The sequence below is a fragment of the Notolabrus celidotus genome, chromosome 2, assembly GCF_009762535.1.
Source record: "Notolabrus celidotus isolate fNotCel1 chromosome 2, fNotCel1.pri, whole genome shotgun sequence".
NCBI lineage: Eukaryota > Metazoa > Chordata > Actinopteri > Labriformes > Labridae > Notolabrus > Notolabrus celidotus.
In genome coordinates, this window is record NC_048273.1 from 15,917,306 (window position 1) to 15,941,945 (window position 24,640).

The 24,640-nt window shown below is 39.2% G+C and overlaps 1 protein-coding gene across 1 annotated transcript; it reads right to left on the bottom strand.

Moving 5' to 3' along the window:
* Positions 1-2,097: 2,097 nt before the first annotated feature.
* On the bottom strand, positions 2,098-23,410 carry LOC117832262 (FYVE and coiled-coil domain-containing protein 1-like). Its single transcript, XM_034711321.1, is given in 23 exon segments — positions 2,098-3,745; positions 3,808-3,824; positions 4,336-4,445; positions 5,124-5,334; positions 5,419-5,511; positions 7,464-7,644; positions 7,931-8,160; positions 8,271-8,379; positions 8,382-8,419; positions 8,968-9,135; positions 9,218-9,336; positions 9,961-10,053; positions 12,811-15,144; positions 15,146-15,316; positions 15,425-15,518; positions 15,700-15,843; positions 20,441-20,471; positions 20,474-20,546; positions 21,097-21,222; positions 22,470-22,534; positions 22,537-22,575; positions 23,349-23,379; positions 23,381-23,410. Coding segments are annotated over 23 exon segments (4,566 nt in total). The 3' UTR covers positions 2,098-3,686.
* Positions 23,411-24,640: the final 1,230 nt, after the last annotated feature.

Sequence of the window (24,640 nt, forward strand, 5' to 3'; positions counted from 1 at the left end):
CTGTCTGCAACCTGTTTAGTCCACATTATCTAAACTTCTCCTTTTGCTTTCCTCAGCCGGACTGTGTCGCCAAACACTCACAAAACTGCCCCACTACTGTGATGAAAGCAAACATTAGGAATTAAAACTTGTAGACGAGAGACATACTGTACAGCAGGGGTTCCCAAAGTGTGGGGCGGGACCCCCTGGTGGGTCGCCATACACAGATGGGGGGTCGTGAGATGTCTTCAAGAATGTTTTTTTTTTTTAAGTTATCTAAAAATAGTACATTTTACCCATTATAGTAAAAAATATCGACAAATTAGTGGCTAACTTTGAAATAAAAACCTTGAAAATAGAAAATGTAATGAGTTTTCTGCCTTTCTTTGTTTCCAGATGACTCCTAAGTTTAGGGTTAGTGAACAGTTAATTATCAAAAGCATCAGTAGCAGTAGGTCGATTCATAAAGGCACAGAAAACAAAGCCACATGCTCATAGGCTAATTTTCCGCAGACCATCTAAATGAAGCCAAATTAAATCCCTTTGAGGGACAGTGGGGGTCATAAGTCTTTAGCACCTATATTTTGGGGGTCGCAAGCTGAAAAGTTTGAGAACTTGCTGTACAGTTCTTGGTCTTTTTAAACTCAAACTGCAGGTCCATGAAGCTTTTCTATGTTTTTCACAGTAAATAAAAATCTGATTGAGAAACTTGTAAGGAATTTTAGTTTTCTCGTACTTTGAGAATCATCAAAAATTGGCTCTTAATGAACCACAACTTCCTTTAGTTGAACACAAAAAAACCCAGAGGTTCTCATTTTCTCTTCCAACAGCAATGCGGCCAGGGTTGCTGATTATATGGGTTCTCTTTCTACCTCTGTAAAAAAATTCCCTCAATTGATCATGGAATGCTTTTGACTAACACATTAAATCAATACCCCAACCCATTCTTGTTTGTTCCACTTAATACATATAGCAAAATTGAAACCCTTGGTTTCACACACAGATTTAGAAATGCTGTTTCATGCTTTCATTTCCTCACAGCTCGATTACTGCAATTCTCTTTTCACCAGCCTCAATAAATCTTCTCTTGACCGAATTCCAAAATGCTGCCGCAAAACTGTTAGCCAGGTCCAGTAAAAAAAAACACGTCACCCGCATTCTATTCTCCTTACAAGCGCTTCCAATCAAATTCAGAGTACAGTTAAAGATCCTCATAATAACATATGAAGCTCTCCATGATCAAGCACCCTCATATATATCTGATCTGCTCCATCCTTACATCCCCAGTAGACCCCTCAGATCCTCAGATAAGGGTCTGCTTGATGTGCCTCGTGTTAGACTAGAAACAAAAGGTGACCATGCCTTTGAGCTTGTGGCCCCAACTCTGTGGAACAATCTTCCTGCCCAAATGTGCTGTGCTGTGCTGTGCTGTGCTGTGCTGTTTCCACTGAAGCTTTTAAAAAGCAGCTAAAGATACATTTGTTTGTTATGGTTTTTGACCATGTGTTGTAATATTGTACTATGGTTTATTTTGTTTGCTATTATTATTGTTGTATTTATTCCACAATTACTATACTCTGTGAAGCCCTTTGTGAGTATGCTCTGTGAAAGGTGATAATAAATAAAGTTTACTTACTTACTTACTTACTTACTTACTTACTTACTTACTTACTTACAAGTTTCCTTGTGTACTTGTGCATAAAAATTGACTTACACCGAGCAATTGGAGAGCAACGTCAATCAAATTTATAATTTGGCTGTCATCATTCAATCATTTTAGCACTAATCATTTACACAGCAGGTTCTCACATATGCAATACGAGAAACAATCAACATATTTCCAGATTATTATCCTGGCAGGCTATCTACACCCCTGACTTCTAATAATGTTAACTTATCATTCCCTATGGACATGAAAATGGTGCCATGAGCTACAATTGTTTAACTGTGGATCGTGGAAAACAATCTTCCCATCCGAGGACTCCCTCTGCATCCTCCCTGTTCTAAATGGATGTGTTGTAAGGTGACAAACTTGTTTATAAGAAGCATCACGCAGAGATAATGTGTTGATCTTGTTGTTCTGAGGTTCCACGCTGTCAAAACTAAACCAGACACAGATGGAATCATCAACCCCCCAAACATTTTATTTATATTTATCTGACAGGCCTTTTTCTAGTTACACTGAGTGCTTGTAGTGATGATTCATGCCTCCAAAATTATCATCCAAAAACAGCAAGTAGAAAAATCTATCCCTGTGTGAATTCGTTTTAAAGATCATGTAAACTTAACAGATTTGATATTGCTTGTAACAATTTATAAAATCATCATCACAAAAGTGCAGCTGTGTAGAGAAAATATACGATTTTGAAATTGCAGCAATTTACACCCATTAAAAAAAATACAAAAGACACCTGACTGTGAGATGCTAAACTGATCTCCACACAAGCAGCAGAGATAAGCCCTTCTAAAACTGACAATGCTTTCTTTTCTTATTGCCTTGCCAAATAAAAAACAAAACAATGAACAGCACACAATAATTTCTTAAAGAACAATTCAAACTGAAAAAAAAAACCATTTACTCTAATAAAACTGTTAGGACTGTAATACATTTGATATTGTGCATATTGAGATTAAATGTAGTTGAGTATCAACCGAAGATTTTACTTAGCGGTACCAATTTGTACCAATTGTCATGTTCCGTGTGAATAAAAATACAGTTTTAAAAGCAAATAAGTCCCTGGCATTTAGAGTTAAAAGGCACTTTGAAAGACCAGTGGCTCATTAGCTCACTGATATAAATACACTTCATGACTGAGTGTCATAGTAATTTCACATGAAGTCAGAAAAAAGGATTTGTAGGTTCGCCTGAAACATCAAATAAGATGGCAGCTTTTTCTTAAGTAAGGACATACTACAATTGGAGGAAAAAATTAAAATATGTCTCCTGAGATCTGCACAAAGTGCACTTATTTTGTTATTTTAAGTAAAGTGAAGTTTTCCCATGCCAGTAACTACTACTTTCACTTTATGAAGTGCAAGCTTCGTGTTTAGAGAGTCAAGTCATAAACTGGCCACCAGTGAAATATCTTTCTGCACCTTTTCTGCTTATTTTGATTTTCAAGATTCCAAAATGTTTGAAATCTTTTAAAATGGCTGAGTTCAGACATTTCTGGAATCTTCCCTATAAGTCTTCAGTGACAACAATTACAGATACGTATTTGTTACCTGACAACAGCCTTTTTTTCCCCAGAGTTGCCAGTAAGGAAAAAAAGTGGGGCCAAACCAACCTGATGAATATAACAGAGAGAAAAAAGAAAACGATATGTCTGAGTAACTTAGTAAATTAGAGCTAACTGAACTACAGGTATATGTATATATTACTTGGTGTATATTAAATAAAAAATGCAAACATTTGCATAAACATTTCTCTTTCAGTTTCGTTTCAGAACTCTTTTCATCTTCTCGACAAACCTTCACTTGGTTACAATGACAATGTGTGCACACCATAAAAAATAATACCACAGAGTAAAACAATGCAGGATTTAAGCTGAAATCATAAATGAAAAAGATTCTTGGGAGCATAGCTCATTGTAGTTGGAAATTAACAGTCATTAGATCGCTATCTTTAAAGTGTTGCCACACTAACGTCATATAGTGTCTTTGCGACATCAGGAAGATGCCTCTCCAGGAGCAGGTGTCAGCTAGCTTCACGGGAAGTCGCTTCCGTCATAGATGATGGGCTTCTCCATGGTCAGGTGGTAGAGGACTTCTTGGAGATAAACCTGTTGGGAGGAGGATTTCTGGTCAAATGACTGCAATCTGATTAACTGAAATAAGATAGGAAGCTGGCGAAACACACAGACACACACATACACACATTACAGACAGCGGGAGGAAATGAAGGACAAATTGTTAACCTATTTCTGTAATTCACAATCTTCTCCACTGAGAGGAATAGTCAGGACAAAAACTCTTCATGAAAATTTTCTGATCTGAGTCTGTTCATCACAGTGATTGTATACTCGTAAGTGCTTTGATAGAGGGTGTGATGTGATGTATGGCTGTATTTCATCACATTGTTGCAACTGATGTGTATCTAGGGATGCCTTGCTGTCCCATTCTGTGCTGATCTGTCTTGTTTATGTCTGAATTATTTGCAGAAACATAAAGATTGTGCATAAATTATACATTCACTGCTCTATTATTTCCTTTTATGCCGTCTGGAGGAAGCTGCTTGCAGGCCTCTGGAGGGTTTTTAGGCGATTCTTCCTCACATTCCATGTAATTATATTGTCTTTCTAGTCAGATACTTTCTATGAATGAATGAAATACAAATGGAGTGTCAGATTTCAATACCGTGAAAATGAGTTGTCGAAGATGAGTGTGTAGAGGCCGGGCTGTCGCACTTTCAGCTGTCCTTGTATTGTCTCTTTATGGGAATTACAGCGAGTGAGAGGAATCAGAACCTGAGAAAAGAACAGAAACATTTGTCTGAAACTTCATGTCCAGGTTTAAGATTAAGTATCTCCTACAAGCAGATCTATTTTACTACAGCTACCGTTACTACTTACATGACCTGTTAATGATGAACAGCAAGAATGCAATCATCATCGTTACCCCAAACATATGAATAAAAGGCCCAAAAACCACATGAGGAAAAATGGGCCAGGTAAGGACGGGGGAGGGGATTTTAAAGAAGAAGGATCCGAACTCATTTACAGCCCCTGACATTTTTAAGTGCAGGATGTTTACTTCAGCCTGCTGAGCAACACGGGCCACCTGCAGAGTTTTTGCTTTAGTCAGCAAAATCTGAAAGATCAAGCAAATAGTCCTGCTCTCTGCATTGTGTCTAGTAATAATTTATTTGATGTTTCTATGAGTTCTGAAATGGTTGCAATTTTGAAGAATAGAAAACCATTTCCCTCCGCCTGGTGATGTTTTCTTTAATGACATCATTAAAAAAGCATTGTCACTGATTTTGACCTCTCCATGACATTTCTGTGGCAGATGTGCATCGACTGAATGATGCCAATACAACTCCACATTCATAAAGCCCCTTTACTGTTAAAATGTGTCGGTTTCAAGTAGTTCCACTGGTCTAGACACACACACACACATTAAAGGCAAACAACAAGTGCATTTACCTTTGACTGTTCCACCTGAGTGTCAGCAGATTCTCTGTACACCACACTAAAGGAGATGCTCTTTGGTTCTGAGGAAAACATCCAGCTGATGGTTGGCCCGCTGTCGCCCACAGCAACAGTGATCACGCTGTAACAGCTAGACTTGATGAAAAGTTCCCTGGAACCATCACCGAATTGAGAAATATCCTCAATGCTGAGAGGGACAGCCACCCTGCAAGAAGATAAATCACATTTAAGAGTGGGATCAATACATGCGGCTCATCAGTTCAAAACCCAAACAGAGGAGGAGACTCACGTAACTTCTCCTGATCTGAGGAGGTTGATTTCAGAGTCCTGAACAGTGGAAATGTGCTCCTCGGTATCATCAGGCGTCACGTCTCCTGTGCTTCTGCAAAATACAAAACATTAGACATTACAGCTAATCCCAAAAGGCTGTTATTCAATATTTCAGGTATGAAAACAAACACAAAGTTTCTCTGTGAAGCAACCTTTAAATACCTATTTATAATTACAACCAGGTACCACATCTCAGCCATTCTTACAAAGTATATGAGAGTTTTTGAAGGTTTTATCTCATTTCAGATACACTATGTTATGACACATTAACCATGACATTCAGTCTCAATGTCATCCAATCTCTTAAGTCTTGACATTCCTGTACACACAGCCACAGATAAAAGACAAAACATTATCTTTATACGCTACTTCATCACCATGTATACTGTTATTGTAAATATACACTGCCTGTCACAAAAGAAGTCGCTACCTGGATTTAACAAAGCAAGTAGGTAAGAGCCTTCCATTGGATAATTACTGCAGTGATGAATATGTTTCAGCTAGCAACGACTTATTTAACCCTAGCTGATGCGATGAGCAGCTTCTCATTTCTTAAATAACCATGTTGAAAGATATATCCTGTTGGAAAGGATGTTCATCTGTTTCAGAAGGGTCAAGTTATTAGCCTGCATCAAGCAAAGTAAACAACTATGGAGATTTGCTAGGGACCAAAACGAGTCCAGATTGACCCTGTACCAGAGTGATGGGGACATCAGGGTAAGAAGAGAGGCGGATGAAGTGATGCATCCATCATGCATAGTCCCTACCGTACAAGCCTGTGGGGGCAGTGTTATGATCTGGGGTTGCTGCAGTTGGTCAGGTCTAGGTTCAGCAACATTATGCGCTCAAATAATGAGGTCAGCTGACTACCTGAGTATACTGAATGACCAGGTCTTTCCATCAGTGGAGTTTTTCTTCACTGATGGCACGGGTATATTCCGAGAAGATAATGCCAGGATTAATAGGGCTAACATTGTGGTCAGGGAGCATGAGACATCATTTTTACACATGGATTGGCCACCACAGAGTCCAGACCTCAGCCCAATTGAGAATCTATGGGATGTGCAGAAAAATACTTTGTGCAGCGACTCTCCCATCTTCAATACAATATCTTGGTGGAAAATTAATGCAACTGTGGATGGAAACAAATGTGACACTGCAGAAGCTTATCGAAACAATGCCACGGCGAACACATGCCGTACTCAAAGCTAAAAGCGGTCCAATGAAATATTAGAGTGTGCAGCCCTTTTTTTTGGATGGTCAATGTATATGTGTACAATGAACATATATTGAAATAAAAATTAAAAGGCAATGCAGAGGTGAATTTTCTGAATGGGCAGATGTGTGACGTTCTCCTCAAGGGTCTGGCTTCCTGTGTTGAAAAGACTTAAACAGTTTATTCATCGTAAAATTCAACACTCACTTTAATCAATGTGCTTACAGCCACACCACAGCTTATTTAATTACATTTTGCGAGAGAGACTACCCATTAAACATTAACTAATAAAGATGACAATCATCGGCTATTATTTACAGCATCTGGTAACACAGAACACTGTAAAAGCAAATATGGGTCAATTTCATGGTTAATTCCTACTCTTCATCTTTGAAAATGTCAAAGTGAAAATGATGTGGCAGCCTGGATGAAAGCCTTGCTTGGATGCTTAAACTTAAACATTTCTTCATCGAGATAATTCAGCATTAGAAACGGTGTGTGGGATTTTTTACCTTTTCTACCATTTGATATTATTTTTTGACCGTTTGTGAAATAATAACAAAGGGGGCATGGATTTTGACACTACTTTGAAAGGTGTGAATGTAAACAAGCTTACATTCACATAACACAATAATATATCGCTTCATATAATGCCAAAAGCTTGATGGTGCCTTGTGTTGTGATTCTTTCACCTGCAACTGAGATGTCTGTGACATACTGACCCAAAAATAACCAGTTGAGCCCAGTCTTAACCCTAAACCCCCATCCTGTCGACGTATCACACTCACAAATCCAGAGCTCCTGGAGTCCGTTGGTCTTGTTCTCCCTCGATGGAGCCTGCTGTGGTCTGAGAGGTGGAGTCACTGTCGTAGACGCCGTTCACTTCCTCTTCTGTGATTATGTCGTAAGCTCCGTCATCAGCTTGGTACTTGGGTTTGACACTGGGAAGTCAAAGATTAATTGGATTAACTTCTGGATTGTTCAGCATTATCTGCTTTTGTGTTATTGTCTCCTGATTATGTCTATTAAAAAAATATAGAAGAACAGTAATGTTCCTCTCTGTACAGTAGAAGCAAACAGTTTCTTCTCTGAATATAAATGTCACCCACTTCCCTTTCGCCTACTATAGAACAATTATGACAGTAGTTTCTGTCTTTGTTCCTCAACATCACAAAGACAGCCTTCTCACTTCTGCTCCTGGTGACCTGCAGTAAAAGTCCCTCCCATGTGGTTTTCTTCCTAGCCTGCCTCTCACCTGTTACTCTGGGAGTGGGTTTATATGGTGCAGGTTCAGAAGGTGGCTCAGGCCCGGCCCCAGGTGGTGGAGGCTGACTGTCTGAGGCGCTCATCTCTGCCTCTGTGAACCTCTCCACCACTGCGCTGTTCTGCGTGTAACATTCTTTGCAGCAGCGCTCCTTCTTCCCGCTGTGCTTGGTCATTACGAAGTTGTTGCTGCAGTAGTAGCAAAAGATGCGACCACAAAGCCTAAAAATAACATGAAAAATGAAATAGGGTTAATACATACAAGTGTAATACTTAAATAGTTAATAATTGAATAATTAATCAAGGGATTCTTTGTGTTTTCTGAAAATCACCTGCAGTGATGTCTGCGCAGATACCAGGTGAACTGACCCTTGCAGGTGAGGCAGTGAGTGGTCTCTTTGTCCGACCACCAGCGCTCCTCTGCTCGCAGTTTTTGCTCAACTCTAGAGCGTCAGATTTCTGCCACAGAGCATCTTTATCCCTGATGAATTAGACAAGAAAGACAAATGCATGACACCCTTTTTATAAACCAGACTGAAACTATGTCACGGGTTTGGGTTGTATGGTTTGAACGTCACTATTTCAGATGCTGAAAAATTAGCTGGAACTCTATACTAATATGGCATCTATACTTAATACATGAAGTAGCTTTGCTTTCTAGTATAATGCACCAGAGAGGAACAATCAAGGGATGGATAATACAAAAGTACAACCAGACTGAATTTATGCACATCCCAAAGGAGTTCCTTGCATCTCTGTCAGACTTGTTTTTTCAGTAAATTATCTCAGATTTCAAAGAATCCTTTTTTTCTTTATTTCTCCCCCTCACACCTAATTTCCCCCCATCAATGTGAAGTATAACAAGATCAGAAAACTGCAATATCAAAGAGCAGGCAGCAACCAAACATAACAGGGTGCAGACTCTCTCAGAGAAAATGAACTTCAACCTTTTCCTCATTAAAACAAACTCTATTCCTGTTCTGCAGACAGCTGTGAACTACAGACAGCTGCAATGGAGACAAGTTGTACCTTATAAGCTCAATGAGCCGCTCCTCAAGGTTGGTCTTGGTTCTGTTGAGGTCATCGATTTCTGCAGTCAGCTTCAGGCACTCAGTTTGTTTGGCAGCTTCTGTTGTGTTGAGTTGCTGTCTCAATTCCTCGCAGTCCTTTTGCACAGCGTGCTGTGCTTCTTCAGCCCTGAAGACAGAAAACAAAAGTATGAGTCTTTTGTATAGCACCTGTAAATGCAACCTTAGGGTATCTCTGATCATTAACGCACCTGGTTACTGCATCTCTGAGGTGCTGAAGCTCACTTTCACTCTCTCGAATGGTTATTTCTGTCTTTGTGATGTGAGCATCTTTTTCGCAGCTGAGGTGCAAATACTGCTCATTTACAGCCTTGATTAGAAAATACAGGAACAAACAAATCAATGATGCACCTTACACTAAAGGATATTAAAAACCTACTATTCAGTCCCTAAAAACCAGCTCCCTTTGTATAGATCTAGAGAAAAATCCAATCATGGAGAGAAATTATGAGCTCATGGGGCTTTCATTGTGCAATTGATTGCATTACTACGGTTTCACTGCAGGGATTTTGTGATGTTTTTTACCTTCTGCAATCAAAGGAAACTGTTCATGCAATCAAGATGTTTCATTATGAAAAACAGAAATTCAAAAAAGGCCAAATTCACTGATGTAATCATGTATCATTAATGAGCACCAAAGATGCACGCTCTGCTCCATGTGGCGTGTACCTTTCTTTTCTCCATCACCCCTGCAAATCTACTGATGATAAAGGTGTATGTGCCTTTCCCAGGTTATGTATCTATGCACTTTTCACCTCTATCCACAGCTTCTCTTGATCATTCAAAGCTTTTCTAAGACGGTGAGCTCGTAACACATTTTACCTAATGATGGTTGTATTTTTATATGTTATGATAAGGTTTCAGAACACTTGGTACCACCTATTAGTTTCTAGTTATTCTATAACATGATTCACTTTACTTTAGAGATACAGACCTCTAGTTCAGACACTCTGGCCTGCAAGCTGGACACATTCTCCAACTCCTCCTGCAGCTGAGCTTTCACCTTGTCGAGCTGCTCATTCGTATTCTGAAATGTAAAAATAACACAAGGAGGAGGAAATGAGAATAATGCTTTAAGACAAATACTGATGATAGCTTCTATCTAATGTTGAAATTATAGAGACACAGATATTGAAAAGTCAAGAGAAATGAGGACATTTAGGTTAATAACTCCCCAAACAATATATCAGACGGACGTAATTGCTGAAATGATGAGGAGAACGTTTTTATAATTAATATTTTGGAAGTTTAAATCTTTATCCTACAGTTTACTTTTTTATAAGCATTTGAATAATTTTCTGTTACTTCTCTCAAATTGTAGTTTTAACACCCTGAGCCATACAACACAACAGCTATTTTCTGGGTGTCATATTTGACAAGAAACTCAATCTGAACTAGCATGTCAACTTAGTGGTGTAGACTTATTTGTGCAGCTAAGGAGACTCTCCAAAATGAGGTCGTTTTTATCCAGCAAAAACCTTAAGACAGTCATTCATGCTTTTTTATCCTCCTGCTTGGACTACCGTAACTTGTTGTAGACATGTCTAAAGCTTATAGTAAGAGCTGGCTCAGGCTGTGACCAGCTTTTAGTATGTACTGACACACTGGGATTCCTATATCACCCACCACCCCCCCAACCCCCCATCACTTACTTTACACTCTCCCTCTCCCATTGAAAGTTACTAACCATAGACCTTTCTGGAGTCCCTTAAGTCCCTTGTCTCATAGGTTCGTCTGAGCTGCTGTAGACGTCCTCCTGCTGTGGACGTTCCAGACTCCAGCTGATACAGAGGTGCTGGACTCTAGCGGCAACAACTACTACTACTACTCGTCTCATCTCATCCACCCCCCCATCTCTCTCTTATTCTCCTCTATCCCTCTTTCCAACACCAATTCGGTCTCAGCAGATGGCTGTCTAACATAAGTTTTGTTCTGCTCAAGGTTTCTGCCTGTTAAAAGGACGTTTTTCCTCACCGCTGTAACTAGCTAAATACCGCGAGGTGCAATACTCATGGTGGATTAAGATGAGATAAGACTGGATCTTATCCTGTCTTGGTGTTGGGTCTTTGTTATAATTAACATAGAGTACAGTCTAGACCTGCTATGTTTGTAAAAGCGTTGTGAGATAATGTTTGTTCTGATTGGTGCTAAAAAAATAAAGATGATTGATTGATTGATTGATTGATTGATGATTGATTGACTGACAAACATAGTTTGCACAAGTTACAGCTAGTCCAATATGCAGCAGCCCGACTCCGACAAGAACCAAAAAGAGAGACCACTTCACTCCTGTTAAAGCTCCCGTTTTTTGGCTTCCAATAGATTTTAGAATTGATTTTAAGATTTTACAGTTGACTTTTAAAGCACGCTCTGGTCTCACACCTCAGTACATACAGTATCTCCTCAGCCATATGTGCCCGGTGATACCCTGAGGTCCTCAGCCCAAGGCTTTGCTCGCTGTCCCATGGTCCAGACTGAGGACCAAAGGTGACCGGGCCTTTTCTGTCAGAGTCCCGCTCTTCTGGAACAACCTCCCTGAGGAGATTTGATTTGTCACCTATTCATCCTCTGTTCAATCTCTTTAAAAAACAAATTTTTATCGATGTGCTTTTACAGGTAATGTCACCTAAGCGTGTTTTGATCCAGGTGTTTTTATCATTTTTCAGGTAGTATCACTGGTAGTTTTTCATTATTTTTATCCTTTCATATTTAATATTTTATATTTCTGTTATTTTAATTGTTTTAATCTTTTATATTTAGTTGTTTTTAGTCTTCCAGCATTGTTTTATCTTAACTTCTTGTCTTTACCTTTTTTTTTATCTTCCTTTCTGTCATTTCTTTTTGCTGACACATCCCCACAGGTTATTATTTTTTCATTATTTTTATTCTTTTTCAGTGTTTCTCACATTTCTCTTTTAATGTCTTTCTGTTTCTTTCCTATTTGTAAAGAACTTTGTAACCCTGTTTTGAAAAGTGCTATAAAATAAAGATTATTATGATTATCATTATTATTATCATTATTATTATCATTATTATTATCAGTATTATTATTATTATTATTATTATTATTATTACACCACTTCTTGCCAGCTTACATTGTTATTAATATATTATGACTATAAGAAAATGAATATACTGAAAAGAACCTTCACAAATCAGGACTTTGGACCACCCTAAGAGCTTGTCATTGTACTCTAATGATGACAATGCTAACACACTGAGGTTTCAAGTTAATGATGCTGTTCTCATTTGGAGCGTTGCAGCATTCTAACCTCTTCCAGTTAACACTTAACACGTACGGCAACATGTATCTACTGCGGTGTAGGGTCAACGCAGAAGTATAAACCAGGCATTACACAGTACAGAAGAGGCTCATGGGAATGTCAATAATGTCTGTGATGGGGAACTGAATTAACACACAAGAAGTAATAAGATGTTACGTTAGAAAATAACCAAACTTGTTACAACACCACCTGATGTAACCATACCTTTCCTGGGAACTGTTCACATTCTTTTGTCTGATTGCTTTCTTTGATCATTTACGCACACGCATACTGACAAGTCAGCCAGTCCTGTCTAAGTAATCTACTTGTCTGATTCTAATCAGAGCCAAGTGATAAGTATGAAAAATGCCTTTTCGTACCACATGTCATTCTCCAGAAAATGAAGGCAAATTCTGTTTGAATATTTCATATGAAGAACACTTGAGTACAAAAATACCACAGCATGAGTGATTATGTTGTTTGTGATGCAGTTCAAGATCAACAAGTTCTGACTAACTCACCTTCATTTGAACTTGGTGATTCATACTCTCAGAGCTCAACTGGAACTTGATAGCCTCTGCCTCCTCTCGGCCAGAGTCCTTGACACTCTGCATTTGTGTCGTGGCTTTCTCCAGCTGCTCCTGGAGCTCAGGGATAGTGTTTTGAAGTTTCTCCTTCTGTTTTATCTCCTCTTTCAGATTGGTATTCTCCTCTCGTAGTTGAAACATGCTCTCTCCTAGCCTCTCCACCTCTTCCTCTAGTTCTTCAATCTTGGCGGCGTCCCCCACCAAATACTCTCTGGCCTCCTCTTTTTCTGCACTGAGCTTACAGATGGTGATCCCCAGCTCGGCCATCTCTGTGTTTGCCCTGTGCAGACCCTCTCGTATCTCGTTTGTCTCTGATACTGACCTGTCATTTTCTGCCTTGAGGGTTGAGAGCTGTTCTCGGAGAGCCGCCGAGGAGATAACTAACTCGGAGTGGGCGGCTACTTCTCTATCACGCTGCTCAATCAGGGTCTCTTCTCTCTTCCTGCACTCCATAAGCTCTGCTACATGTTGCTGATTCAGTTTCTCTGTTTGAGCTTTAAGCTGCTCAGTCAGAGTCCTGAGCTCATCTCTTTGGGCCTCTGTCACCTCCAACTGTGTTCTGGATTTCAGCTTTTCCTCCTCAGATCTCTGCACTTGCACCCTAAGGTCCAGGATCTCTCCCTGGAGCCTGGCCACATCTTTCATGCTCACCTCCAGCTGGCCTTCAAGTAATGCCAGTTTGCCTGCCACTTCCTGGTTGTCCTTTGCTTGGACTGCGCTCCTCTCCAGCTGAGATTTCTCCATCACTTGCTTCTCACAGGTTAACCTTTGCATCACTTCTGACTGTTTAACTAACGCAGCTTCTGCATCAGATTTTGCAGTCTCCAGTTCCTTCTCTCTGGCCTCCAAAGCTTTTAACGTGGACTGCAGCGCAACAAGGTTCTTCTCTTTGCCTTCTAGCTGTGTCTCTTTGGCTTGTAGCTGCTCCTGAAGGCTTGCTTCATTCTTGCGGGATGCTCCTAAATTCTTCTCCAACTCTCCAATCTGACCGTGAACACTCTTCAGGTCGGCTTGCATGCGGCTCAGAGCTGCTTTCACCTTGTCCTGCTCCTCTCTCAGGCTCTGGTTCTCCTGCTCCAGTCGCTTTGATGTGTCCTCTGAGAGCTTTGCGGCGAGGTTTGCTCGCTGGAGATTCTCATCAAGCTTGCTGTTCTCCTCACGCAAATGCTTCTCTTTCTCATCCACTGTCATCTTGGTATCATCCAGCTGGCCGCGAAGCTGTTTCTCAGAAGCCCTCAGAGCTGCCAATTCTGCTTCAAGTACTGTTCTGTTTTCCGCCATCTCCTTCATCAGCTCCTCGTTTCTCTTCGACGTGGCCAGCAGTTTCTCATGGAGCTCAATCAGATTGGTGCACTGAGTCTTGTAGTTGTCTATCTTCACGGCCTGTTCCTTGACAGTCCCCTCCAGCTCAGCGAGGTTAGAGGTCAGTTTCACCCTCTCTGTGGTCAGGCCTTGGTTCTTAGCTTCTAGCTGATGTAGTGTCTCACAGATTGAGGTTAGCTCTGCCTCTTTTCTCTTCAGTTGCTCCTTAAGTGCAGTGACTTCTGCTTCTAGAGACACCTTTAATCCACCAGCCTTCTTCTGCATCTCATCTTTCTCTTGGTGCGCCTTCCTTTTCACCTCCTCCACCTCCTCCTCCTTCTGTTCTAGAGATCTTTGGAGATCCTGCAGCTGCCTCTGCAGGTTGCTTGCCTCCTTTTCTCTAACAGTCAAGGCCCCCTGCAGCTTATCAAGTGCGCTGCACTGCTCCTCCACTTTCATCGCCAACTTGGACTTCTCTTCAGATGCAGATGTGACCAATGCTTCGAGTTTTGTTTCACCATTCTTTGCAGCTGCCTCTTTGACTCTCAGCTCCTCCTCCAGCCTTTCTGCCTGTCTCTTTGTATCCTCTGCTTGAGCCACAGCTTGCATCTTCCCTTTCTCTGCATCTTTCAATCTGTCCAGCAGCTCGTGTATCTTCTGAGCTGAATCAAAGTGACTGGTTGCTTGCTGGCCCTTCTCATTCAGAACCCCATCCAACTTGGCCATGAGCTCTATGTTCTTCCCTTCAGCTGCTGCCAGCTTCTCCTGAAGCAGTTGTTGCTCAGTCTCCCTGGCTTTTTCCACAGTCCTGAGTGCTTCCACCTCCATGGACAGCGCCATCTCTTTCCCCTGCAGAGCCTTGAATTCTCCCTGCAATCCCTGCTGCTGCTCTTGGAGAGTGAGGGACACATCTAGCTGCCTCTGGAGCTCCACGACTACCCCCCTGAGCTCAGCTGACTCGTCGCCCCAGCTGCTTCATCTTATCTTCGAGCTCTCGCTGGTTCAGCTCGGACTGGTCTAGCGCTAGACGAAGGTTCTCAACTGTGCCGTCATCTTCTGTGCAAACAGGCAGAGACTCATTCAGGTCGTTCAGCAGACCCTGGCCGTAGTCAGGACTGTAGGGGAATTCAGGAGCTTGCTGGATAGTTGGAAAAAGAACAAAACAGAGGAAGTGTGATGAGCTTCATATAATAATTTGTAGCTATGATTAAATGAAAGGATGTTATTAGAGAGATATATCAGTTACCTGGGAGTAGGTGCTGGCTAAACTATTAATGCTTGAGCTACGACTCGGTGGCTTCCACATGTGTCCGGGTGAATTTGCACTTCCCAGTGTCCGCCTGTTAATCAGAAAAGAAACCTCAATTAAATCTGTACCTCATTTGAGAAAACACGAGCTCAAATCTCCACACACTGACACACTTGTTTTAACTTACTGATGCTGCTTCACATATCTGACACATTTTTTGGTTGTTTCAATGTGCTTCAAATTGGGTTCTGACAATCTATTGTGTTTGTTACCTTGCAAAAGTTGGCCAGGAGGCATCGAGATCATGTCCTCTTGAAGCTACATCAAACTGAACTTCATTCAGTTCGTACAGGTGATTGATTATGTCAACACTGAGGTGAGGCTTCAAGAAGGGGCTTCTTGCATAGTACCAGTCACTGCAGCAAAAGAGAAAAAGCAGTGGTTAAATTAAGACACTGAAGAAGGGGTAGAGACATTGAACTGGGCAAAAAAAAAAGTTGGCTCATATTTACTTCCTGGGAAATAAGCCTTAGTTAGTTTTTAACAGCTTCTACTATCACAACATGGGCTAAAGATTATTCTTAAAACTTATGTTTCAAGCTCATTACCATCAGACTCACATTAAAATTGATGCTTCTTTATGGCCTACAAAAGGAGACAAGACCATCACTTCAATGATTTCTTCTTCCCATATAGTTATTTTTAATAACTGTAATCATACCACGGCTTAGTGTAAGACAAAGCAAGTCACAACATGCAGACCAGAAGTGCCATTTCTTTCATTTACAGCATTCGTTCACAGTGAGTGATTCGCAGGTCAGCTCAAAGATAGCAGGTGATTTTTTTTGGGCTATATGTGCGAGACAAAATCAGCAAACGGATAAAGGTACCGCTTTGTCAGAGATTGAACAAAGTCGGACAGAAATTGACGGGGGTCGCCAAGAACGACTCATAGTGAAAGTTTCTCATAGTAGCTTTAAAGCTATTGATATGAAGTGTATGCCTATTTATAGGACTTGTTTTCAATGTCATTTTTAATGCCTGAAACTGCTCTGAGGGGGTAGGTGTCAGAGCAGATGATTGGCATCTCGCTTTAGAAACACCCTTTTTTCATGGCAAATAATCACATTGTGTGATAAATCTAAATTTTAAAAGACAGTAGGGTGAGGTTATTATCTGAAGACACACATTTTGCATGTACAGGACAAGAGATAAGAGGTATCACTTTGTCCACAAGGGGGCGTTAGAATCGATACAAACCAAAAGTTCCTCACAGCAGCTTTAAGTATTTTGGGATTTGGCCAGATTTTAAATTCAACGGGAGGAATCATTTCAATATATTTCCAATACAGAGCTGTGTCTGTCATCATCTTTCTCTTCACTCATGGCAGTTACTTTGTGACTTGGCAATATGTCTCCGTCTTCCCAGGTCATTGTTTATGATTCACACCCACAAACTATTGTAACCATCTCACATCTGAATCGCTTTGTGTTTTTCATACTGTGTATTTGTTTAATAACCTGGTGCAATATATTTTATGTTATTATTTCCTATTATTTCCCCAATTCTCAATAAATTATATCTAATCTTGTCCTGTGCTTTCTCCTCAAGTTCCTTTATTTATTTATTTACTTACTTAAAAACTATTTTTGCCCTGTATTTTAATTTGGTAATCTGTGTGGATTTTTATGTCATATTTGCATGTGTGGATCAAAGAAAGAGTTGCTACATTGCCAGTGGCTGATGAGGATCCAAAGAACTCAATAACAAAAAATTAAAAAATTAAAATTCTTTAAATGAAAAGAGGAAAATATATGGAGATCTTAATTTTAATTAAATACATTTTGTATTGAGATGTTAGGCAGAAAAAAAATAGCAGGCTACCTCTTTAAGTGTTTTTAAGAGGTGTTGTCAACATGCATACAGTACAGAGCTGCAACCTGGAAAGTTCCTCAGTACCAAAGTGAATCAGTATAGGCAAATAACTTGTAGTTGTGTGGACAAAACCATTCAGGGTAGACTACTCTCATGGAAATGTAAATATTCTAAGTCTTGTGGCAGTCTTTATCTACTCCTCACTGAACAGCTTCCTTACCTTCCAAGCTACAGTTTGTGGTAAATAGTAGCAATTAGCAGAACAGGCTAATACCATTAATAAGAATGTTTAAATCAGTGTATAATCAATGAACATAACTTAGAAAGAGTCTTTTATATCTACATAAGGGAGCGTTTTGATCTAGTATCTGACCGCCACATGTTCTTAAGCATTCACATTTCTACAGACTATTCCTTTAAAGCTGGGTCACATCACTCCAGCACTGAGGTCTTTACACTGGCTCCTTGTCTGCCTGATTTTAAAATACTACTGCTGGTTTATTAAGCATTGATACATTGGTGATTTTCTCATTGGGTATGAACCATCCAGTCTGTTCAGGTCATCTGGGACAGGTCTACTTTCTGTTTCCAGAGTCTGAATCAAACTTGAGAAGCAGTTTTTACTGCTCGAAATATCTGGGGGAAAAAACCCAGAGAACACCACGATGTCATGAGTTGATGTTTAGTTTAGTTTTTTCGTTGTGTTACATGCCTTGGTTTCTCCCAGCGTTTATTCTGTATTAGTTATCCTTGTCCCCCTTGTGTGTTTAGTGACCCATGTCTCTTGATGTATTTTCTTGTGTTTCTTAGTCTTGTCTTGTGTTCTCTGTTTTTGTAGTTCTTGATCCCCTTTGTGTCCAGTTTGGTTTTACTTCCTGCCCTTGTGTGTTTCCCTCCTTTTTTGATTACCCACATTAGTTTCACCTGTGTTCCGTGTTCCACACCTGTGTCTATACTCTGTGTATTCAGTTCCTCTGTTTCCCCTGTCCTGTCGTGGATCATTGTACGTCTTTCTTGTATTCTGTGTGTAAGTCTTCTTGTGTTCCTAGTGTTTCCGTATCCAAGTTTGTATGTACCTTTTGCTCTTTCATTATTACATCTTTATTTTCTGCACATGGGTCCTCCTCAGTTATCCCCCAATGTGACACAGGTCTGTTGAACTTCTCAGTTCCTTTAAATTCAGGTGAAAGAGTCACATGTTCACAGTTGTTTTTACTAAATTATTTAATTCCTATTTCTATTGTTTAGTACTGCATTGTAGCTGTTGTTCCTGTATTTTAAAACTGCCTTATCATATTTAAACCTTCTGTTATTTGCCTTTTTTGCTTTTAATGTCTCACTTAAATGACTGAATATCTTCTTTCACTGTGTTTTCTGACCTGTCATTGTGTGATGCAATGAACTTTATAAATAAACTTGCCTTGCCTTGTCTACCTATGAGGAACCTTCTATTTCTGTCTGTAGTTGTGATCTCAGTTGACAAAGGAGTACATTTTATCTGTTTGCCGATCCTTTCCTCCACATGCCCAGACAATGTTTGGTATGATAATAAATCTCCTCTCATCTTTGAGATGACTATCATATTGCTCATTGAACTTCTGAGATGGGAATGTAAACTAAAGTACTTTCAGTCTACGTGCAGTAAGTTACTGTTGCCCTCACTGTCCAAATGGCGGAGTTGTGAGATGTGAAAAGTAGCTGTAAGACATAATCATTCCTATCCCTGATGTTCTTATTTGCTTTTTTAGGTCATATATCACCAATAAATCTCTCTCTCGCCTCCAACTGGTCCAGAACGCAGCAGCTAGGCTTCTAACTGGTTTTAACAGACGACATCACATCACTCCTGTCCTTGCTTCTCTCCACTGGCTTCCGGTGCGTTTTAGAATAGATTTTAAGATTTTTCTGACCACTTTTAAAGCTCATATGGGTCTCGCCCCGGATACCACTGCAGAAATACTCATAACTTATGAGCCATCTCGCGGCCTTAGATCCTCGGGTGGAACATTTTTGGTCAATCCGAAGTCGAGGCTCAAATCCAAAGGGGATCGTACTTTCTCCATCAGAGCTCCTCGACTTTGGAACGACCTCCATGAGGAGATTAGGCACGCAGAGTCAGTGACACCTTTTAAATCTCTTCTTAAAACCCATTTTTACAGACTAGCTTTCATGTGACTTTATCTTCTAACCACTTTTACTTCTATCTTATTATTAATTTTATTTTTATCCAACTAATTCATGTCTTAAATTTTATTAGAGTATTTTATTTGATTATTTATTGTTTTAATTTATTGTTAATATTTTTCTTTTATTATTTTAATGTTCCTAATTCATCCTTTGCACTTTTTCTAATTTTCCCGATGTGATGCCATCCTTTTACTCTGAAAACTCTTTTATTGCCCTTTTAATGCTTTTATTTACTTCTCCATTTTATTTTTTTATTTATTTATTTGTTTTTATCTATTTACCCTGAAAACCTCTCAACAATAATTTACTGGTCTATTGTCACACCACTCCAATTGACGTGAATTCCCTTAACCTCTTGCGTTGCATTTTGTTTTGCATTGATCACATTTTGTCCTCCCTGTCTGTCAATTTGTTTACTCTGCTATTGAACTACACTTTTTCTGACAAATAACTTTGTAAACATTTGTTTTTAAAGGTGCTATATAAATAAAGTTATTATTATAATCATATGTCAGCCTGCTCTTGAAATTACAAAGTCCTGGCCATTGATTTTAATTTGATTTAGTCTTCTCCATGTAGGCTTGATGTCTGATGTAAATATGTGTTTTCGTGTTGTTGCACTATTTACAGCCTGGCTCTACACACGTAGTCTGATGTCTGGTTGTGTAGTCACTAAAACCAGTTTCTTCAGTTTTTTTTGACTCCCTTCCAAAGTCAACTATCGCTGACTTCTCTGGAAGTACTGATAATCTTCACTGGAAAAAAAAACATGATAAAAAAAACACAAGAACAATCACCAACCATGTGTATTGCAAGGTTCAAAAGAGGAAACAGCATGTACAGAGGTCCGTTTCACAACCCACACCCAACCTAACTATGTCTGGTTTCCCAGATCTAGTCTCAACTAGACTTTATACTTTATAACGTCAGTTGTGAGGTGACAGTTATACCTTGTGACTCTCTGGTTCATCAGGCACTGTGCAGGGTGTCAGCAAGTCGCTGGTGTACGAGGGAGTAACGGATAAATGCTCGTCCTTTTCCCACAGAGGTCTTAAGCTGTCAAAGGCAAAAGAAAACATTTAAACAACATTTTTATCTAAGTGTTTACGTACATTCTTGTGAACTGGGATCATTCACACATCACAGATTACTAAGTTATGAAATATTTCAATCAAGATGTTGTTTTCATGGACAAACAGTAAAGCTAGATGAGCAGTGGTTACATATTTTAAAAGAAACAAACATTATTCAACTCCTTTTTCTATCACTTATTCAAATTTAAAGTAGAAAAAATGAGACAGAAACAGAAAAAGGAAACATTTTACAAATACTGGTATGTTATGTAGCTCAGAGGATGGAAAAACTGGATGAGCTATTTGTCTAACATATTGAAAGAACTATTTTTTGTGCAGCGGTATGAAAGAGTATTGTGACAGGCTCTTTGTGCTCGTGTGTCATGTCTGCACTGTGAGAGAGGCAAAAAATCCATGTGAGTCATAGTGAGTCAAATGATTTTGAGGGTGATCTTCTTATCCAAATAATGAGTGTGTAAGCAGTGCTTTATGAGTGATATCATTCTGAACAACAACCATGCAGATCTCCATACCTCTGTGATGGACTTGACAAAGCGGATCCCATCATTGGCTCCTTTGACTTTAGCCAGACAGTCACTGAAGTACTCCCAATAATCTTCCTTGTACCAAGAAATGTGGTCTTTCTTCTTCTGGTCGAACTGGAAGAGAGATAAATGCAGTTCTACAGTTTTCTACTTTGGAAACAATGTATAAGTCAATCAGCTGACTTGCAAATGTACAATCTGTAGATTAGATTTTTATTTTTTTATTAGACCTTTATTTTACCAGGTAAAAATGTTTGAGAACCAGTTCTCATTAACAAACATGACCTGACCAAGAGGCGCCAACAGGAACACATACACACACAGACATAAAAACCTAAAATAGAACAAAAGTGGATAAGTAACAAACAATGTTCGCAAGGTGTAAAAAAGTATGTGTGTATAAAGTATGCATGTAAGTAAAGTCCAAAGTGTCCAAAGTCCAAACAGTCAACTACAATCTGTGGAAGTTTTAGCTTGAAGGTTGTTAGTGGAGTCAAGGTTGAGAGTTTGAGGTGTTTTGTAAGTTATTCCAGTCGTTGGCTGCTGCAAAACGAAAGGAATTCCGGATGAAAACAGTACAAGTACCGGGGATGATGAACTTGATGTATTCACTGGACCTAGTGCGATATGAGGCTTGGGTGACGTGAAGAAGAGAGGACAGGTAGGGAGGTGTCTTGCCCAGGATTGACTTGTATACGAAATGAAGCCAGCGGTGAAGCCGTCGGGTATGAAGGGTGGGCCACTTCACCAAATTATAGAGATCTCAGTGGTGAGTGTGGAAGGGTGCATTAGTGGCAAAGCAGATAGCTGAGTGATAAAGAGTGTCCAGTTTATTGAGCGCAGTACTTGAGGCCATTTTGTAAATGATGTCACCATAATCCAGGATCGGGAGTATTGTCATCATGACAAGGATGTGTTTGGCAGCATGAGTGAAGGAGGCTTTATTGCGGAAAAGGAAAGCTAGTCTGGCTCTGATTTTGGACTGGAAGGTTGTTAATGTGTGTGGTGAAGGACAGAGATGAATCAGCCAGAAGCCTAGATATTTATAGGATTGACAAACTCCACATGGGAGCCATCTGTACAGCTGATCGTGGGGGGGCTGGATACAACATGCCTCCTGTCAAAGATGATGCATTTAGTTTACTGATGTTAAGGCGGAGGTGGAGGTTATGAAAGGACTGCTCAACAGAAATAAGGCTACGCTGAAGGGTGCACGCTGCAGAGTGGAGTGAAGGGCTAGCTGAGTATGAAGGGCCAGCCGAGCAAACTAGACATGTTCTTGCTACAAAAATCTTATATTAGAGTTAATTACTATTTTTTCTTTCTGAAGAAATAAGGTAACGACATCAAAGAATACACACCTGAAGCAGGTACTCCAGTTTGTAGGAGAATTTGTGCAGGTTGGTACTGTCATCAGTGATAGGCTCCCACTTTCCCTGTACTCCTTTGCTAGCTCTGCAACAGCATCTGATAATAACAAAGCACAGCAAAAAATGAAGCCTCAGAGATCACTTAAAACAAAGTTAGAACAAATGCATAAAAGATGGATTTTTTAAAAGGCAGCAAAGGCATGCTTCTTGTAGATACTCCAAAGAACAAAAATAATGTGTTTTAAGTAGAAGAGGATCATACCAGTCATAAATAAGAATTCATGACCACACTCTGAAGAAGCAAATAGCAAGGAATCCATTTTTTAGAGATTACCACAAGTCTCACTGCCTAAAAAGAAATACAGAATGTGTAACACTGTGTTTCTACTTCCTGTTAATTTTAGTTACATTTACACACAACTGTACAGATGCTGAAATCTCAAATCCCCTTCGCTTATTTCACATTTCAACTTTCAGGAGCAGCTATTTTTTTGTAAAACAATCACTTGCCTCGTATCCACCGCAAAAACTGGAAGGACACCTGTGATGGGTGCACCCTCAGTACACACTTTCTATCCCGCTGCATGCTGATGGGGGTTTCCACCACACCCTGACTACAGGGACTTGAGGTCAGATGCTTCAATTTTTTCCAGAGGATTTGAAGACAAGGAAGGTCCAAATAGAAATAGTTCCAAGTGTAAAATCTGTCCTCAGACTTGACACAGAGACTAAGATCATTACATAATGGCAAACCTCTCTGTCTCTTCTTTCTCCTGTAGCCTTAGTCACACCATGGCAGCCAAAAACTGCCCACAGCCGATCTATTCACACACAATCACACGGACAGGCACCCACATAAAGCTGACGTACCATGCAGATCTCGGATAATCCTCTGGAGTTGGGCTCTCCCCGGCAGTAGCCCCAGCAGCCATGGCCCCACTGCTCACTCCCTGGCAACCAGGGGTCACAGGGTCACATCCAGTCTGCTGAATCAGAGAGTGAGAGCCAGTCAGGAACAAAAGGTGTATGCTCAAGCATAATGTACTCTCTCCACATCACACATGGACATGTTAATACATGACATTGGGTTTAATATTAATAGAAATGATACTGCTCTGCTGAAAATGTGGTTCTTAGACTTGTAAGTCTGATAGAGATAGAGTGATCTGTTATTTCTGAGTTCATCTAATGCTGTTCAATCTGCACAATACAGTGTGTAATATCTGTCTCTACACACATTTATATCTTCTGAATACCAAATATCTGCAATCTTATCAAAATATATTGTGTACCAAATACAATTTAAAACAATATATGTGCACGTAGATCTAACTATCAGTAAGAAGGTTTAAAATATCTGTAGAAAATATGAGAGGTTTTTGCTTCCACTCCAACGCTAATACCCCAGTACGGGGCGCCGTTTGTAAAGTTGTGCATCCCACATTTAGCTCCAAAACGTCATAGCAATGTAGAGTGAATTTTTAAAAGTCACATTTTTTTTTATCACATTTAGAGGAATATTTGTGAACTCTTCACATTTTATTTTGTTGTGAAAAATATATTAAGTTAAAACCATTGTTGAATCCAAATTCTAAATATAATCTAAATGTTCAACGTTAAATCTAAATGTTAAATCTAAATGTTCAACGTCAAATCTAAATCTTAAATGTAAAGGTTAAATGTAATATAAATATTAAATCTAAATCTTAAATACAATCTAAATGTTCAACGTTAAATCTAAATGTTAAATATAAATGTAAATATTAAATATAATATGAAATATAAACATTAATATAAATATTAGATATAAATCTAAATGTTAAATATAAATATAAATGTTAAATATAATTTAAATGTTCAACGTTAAATCTAAATGTTAAATATAAATATAATATTAAATATAATGTTGAATCTAAATCTAAATATTAAATAGAAATAGAAATACACATTTTAAATATAAACATAAATGTTAAATATAAATCTAGATATTAAATAGAAATATAAATCTAGATATTAATATAAATATAAATGTTAATATAATATAATGTTAAATATAATCTAAATGTCCAACGTCAAATCTAAATGTTAAATATAAATCTAAATATTAAATATAAATCTAACTGTTAAATATAAATATAAATGTTAAATTTCAATATAAATAT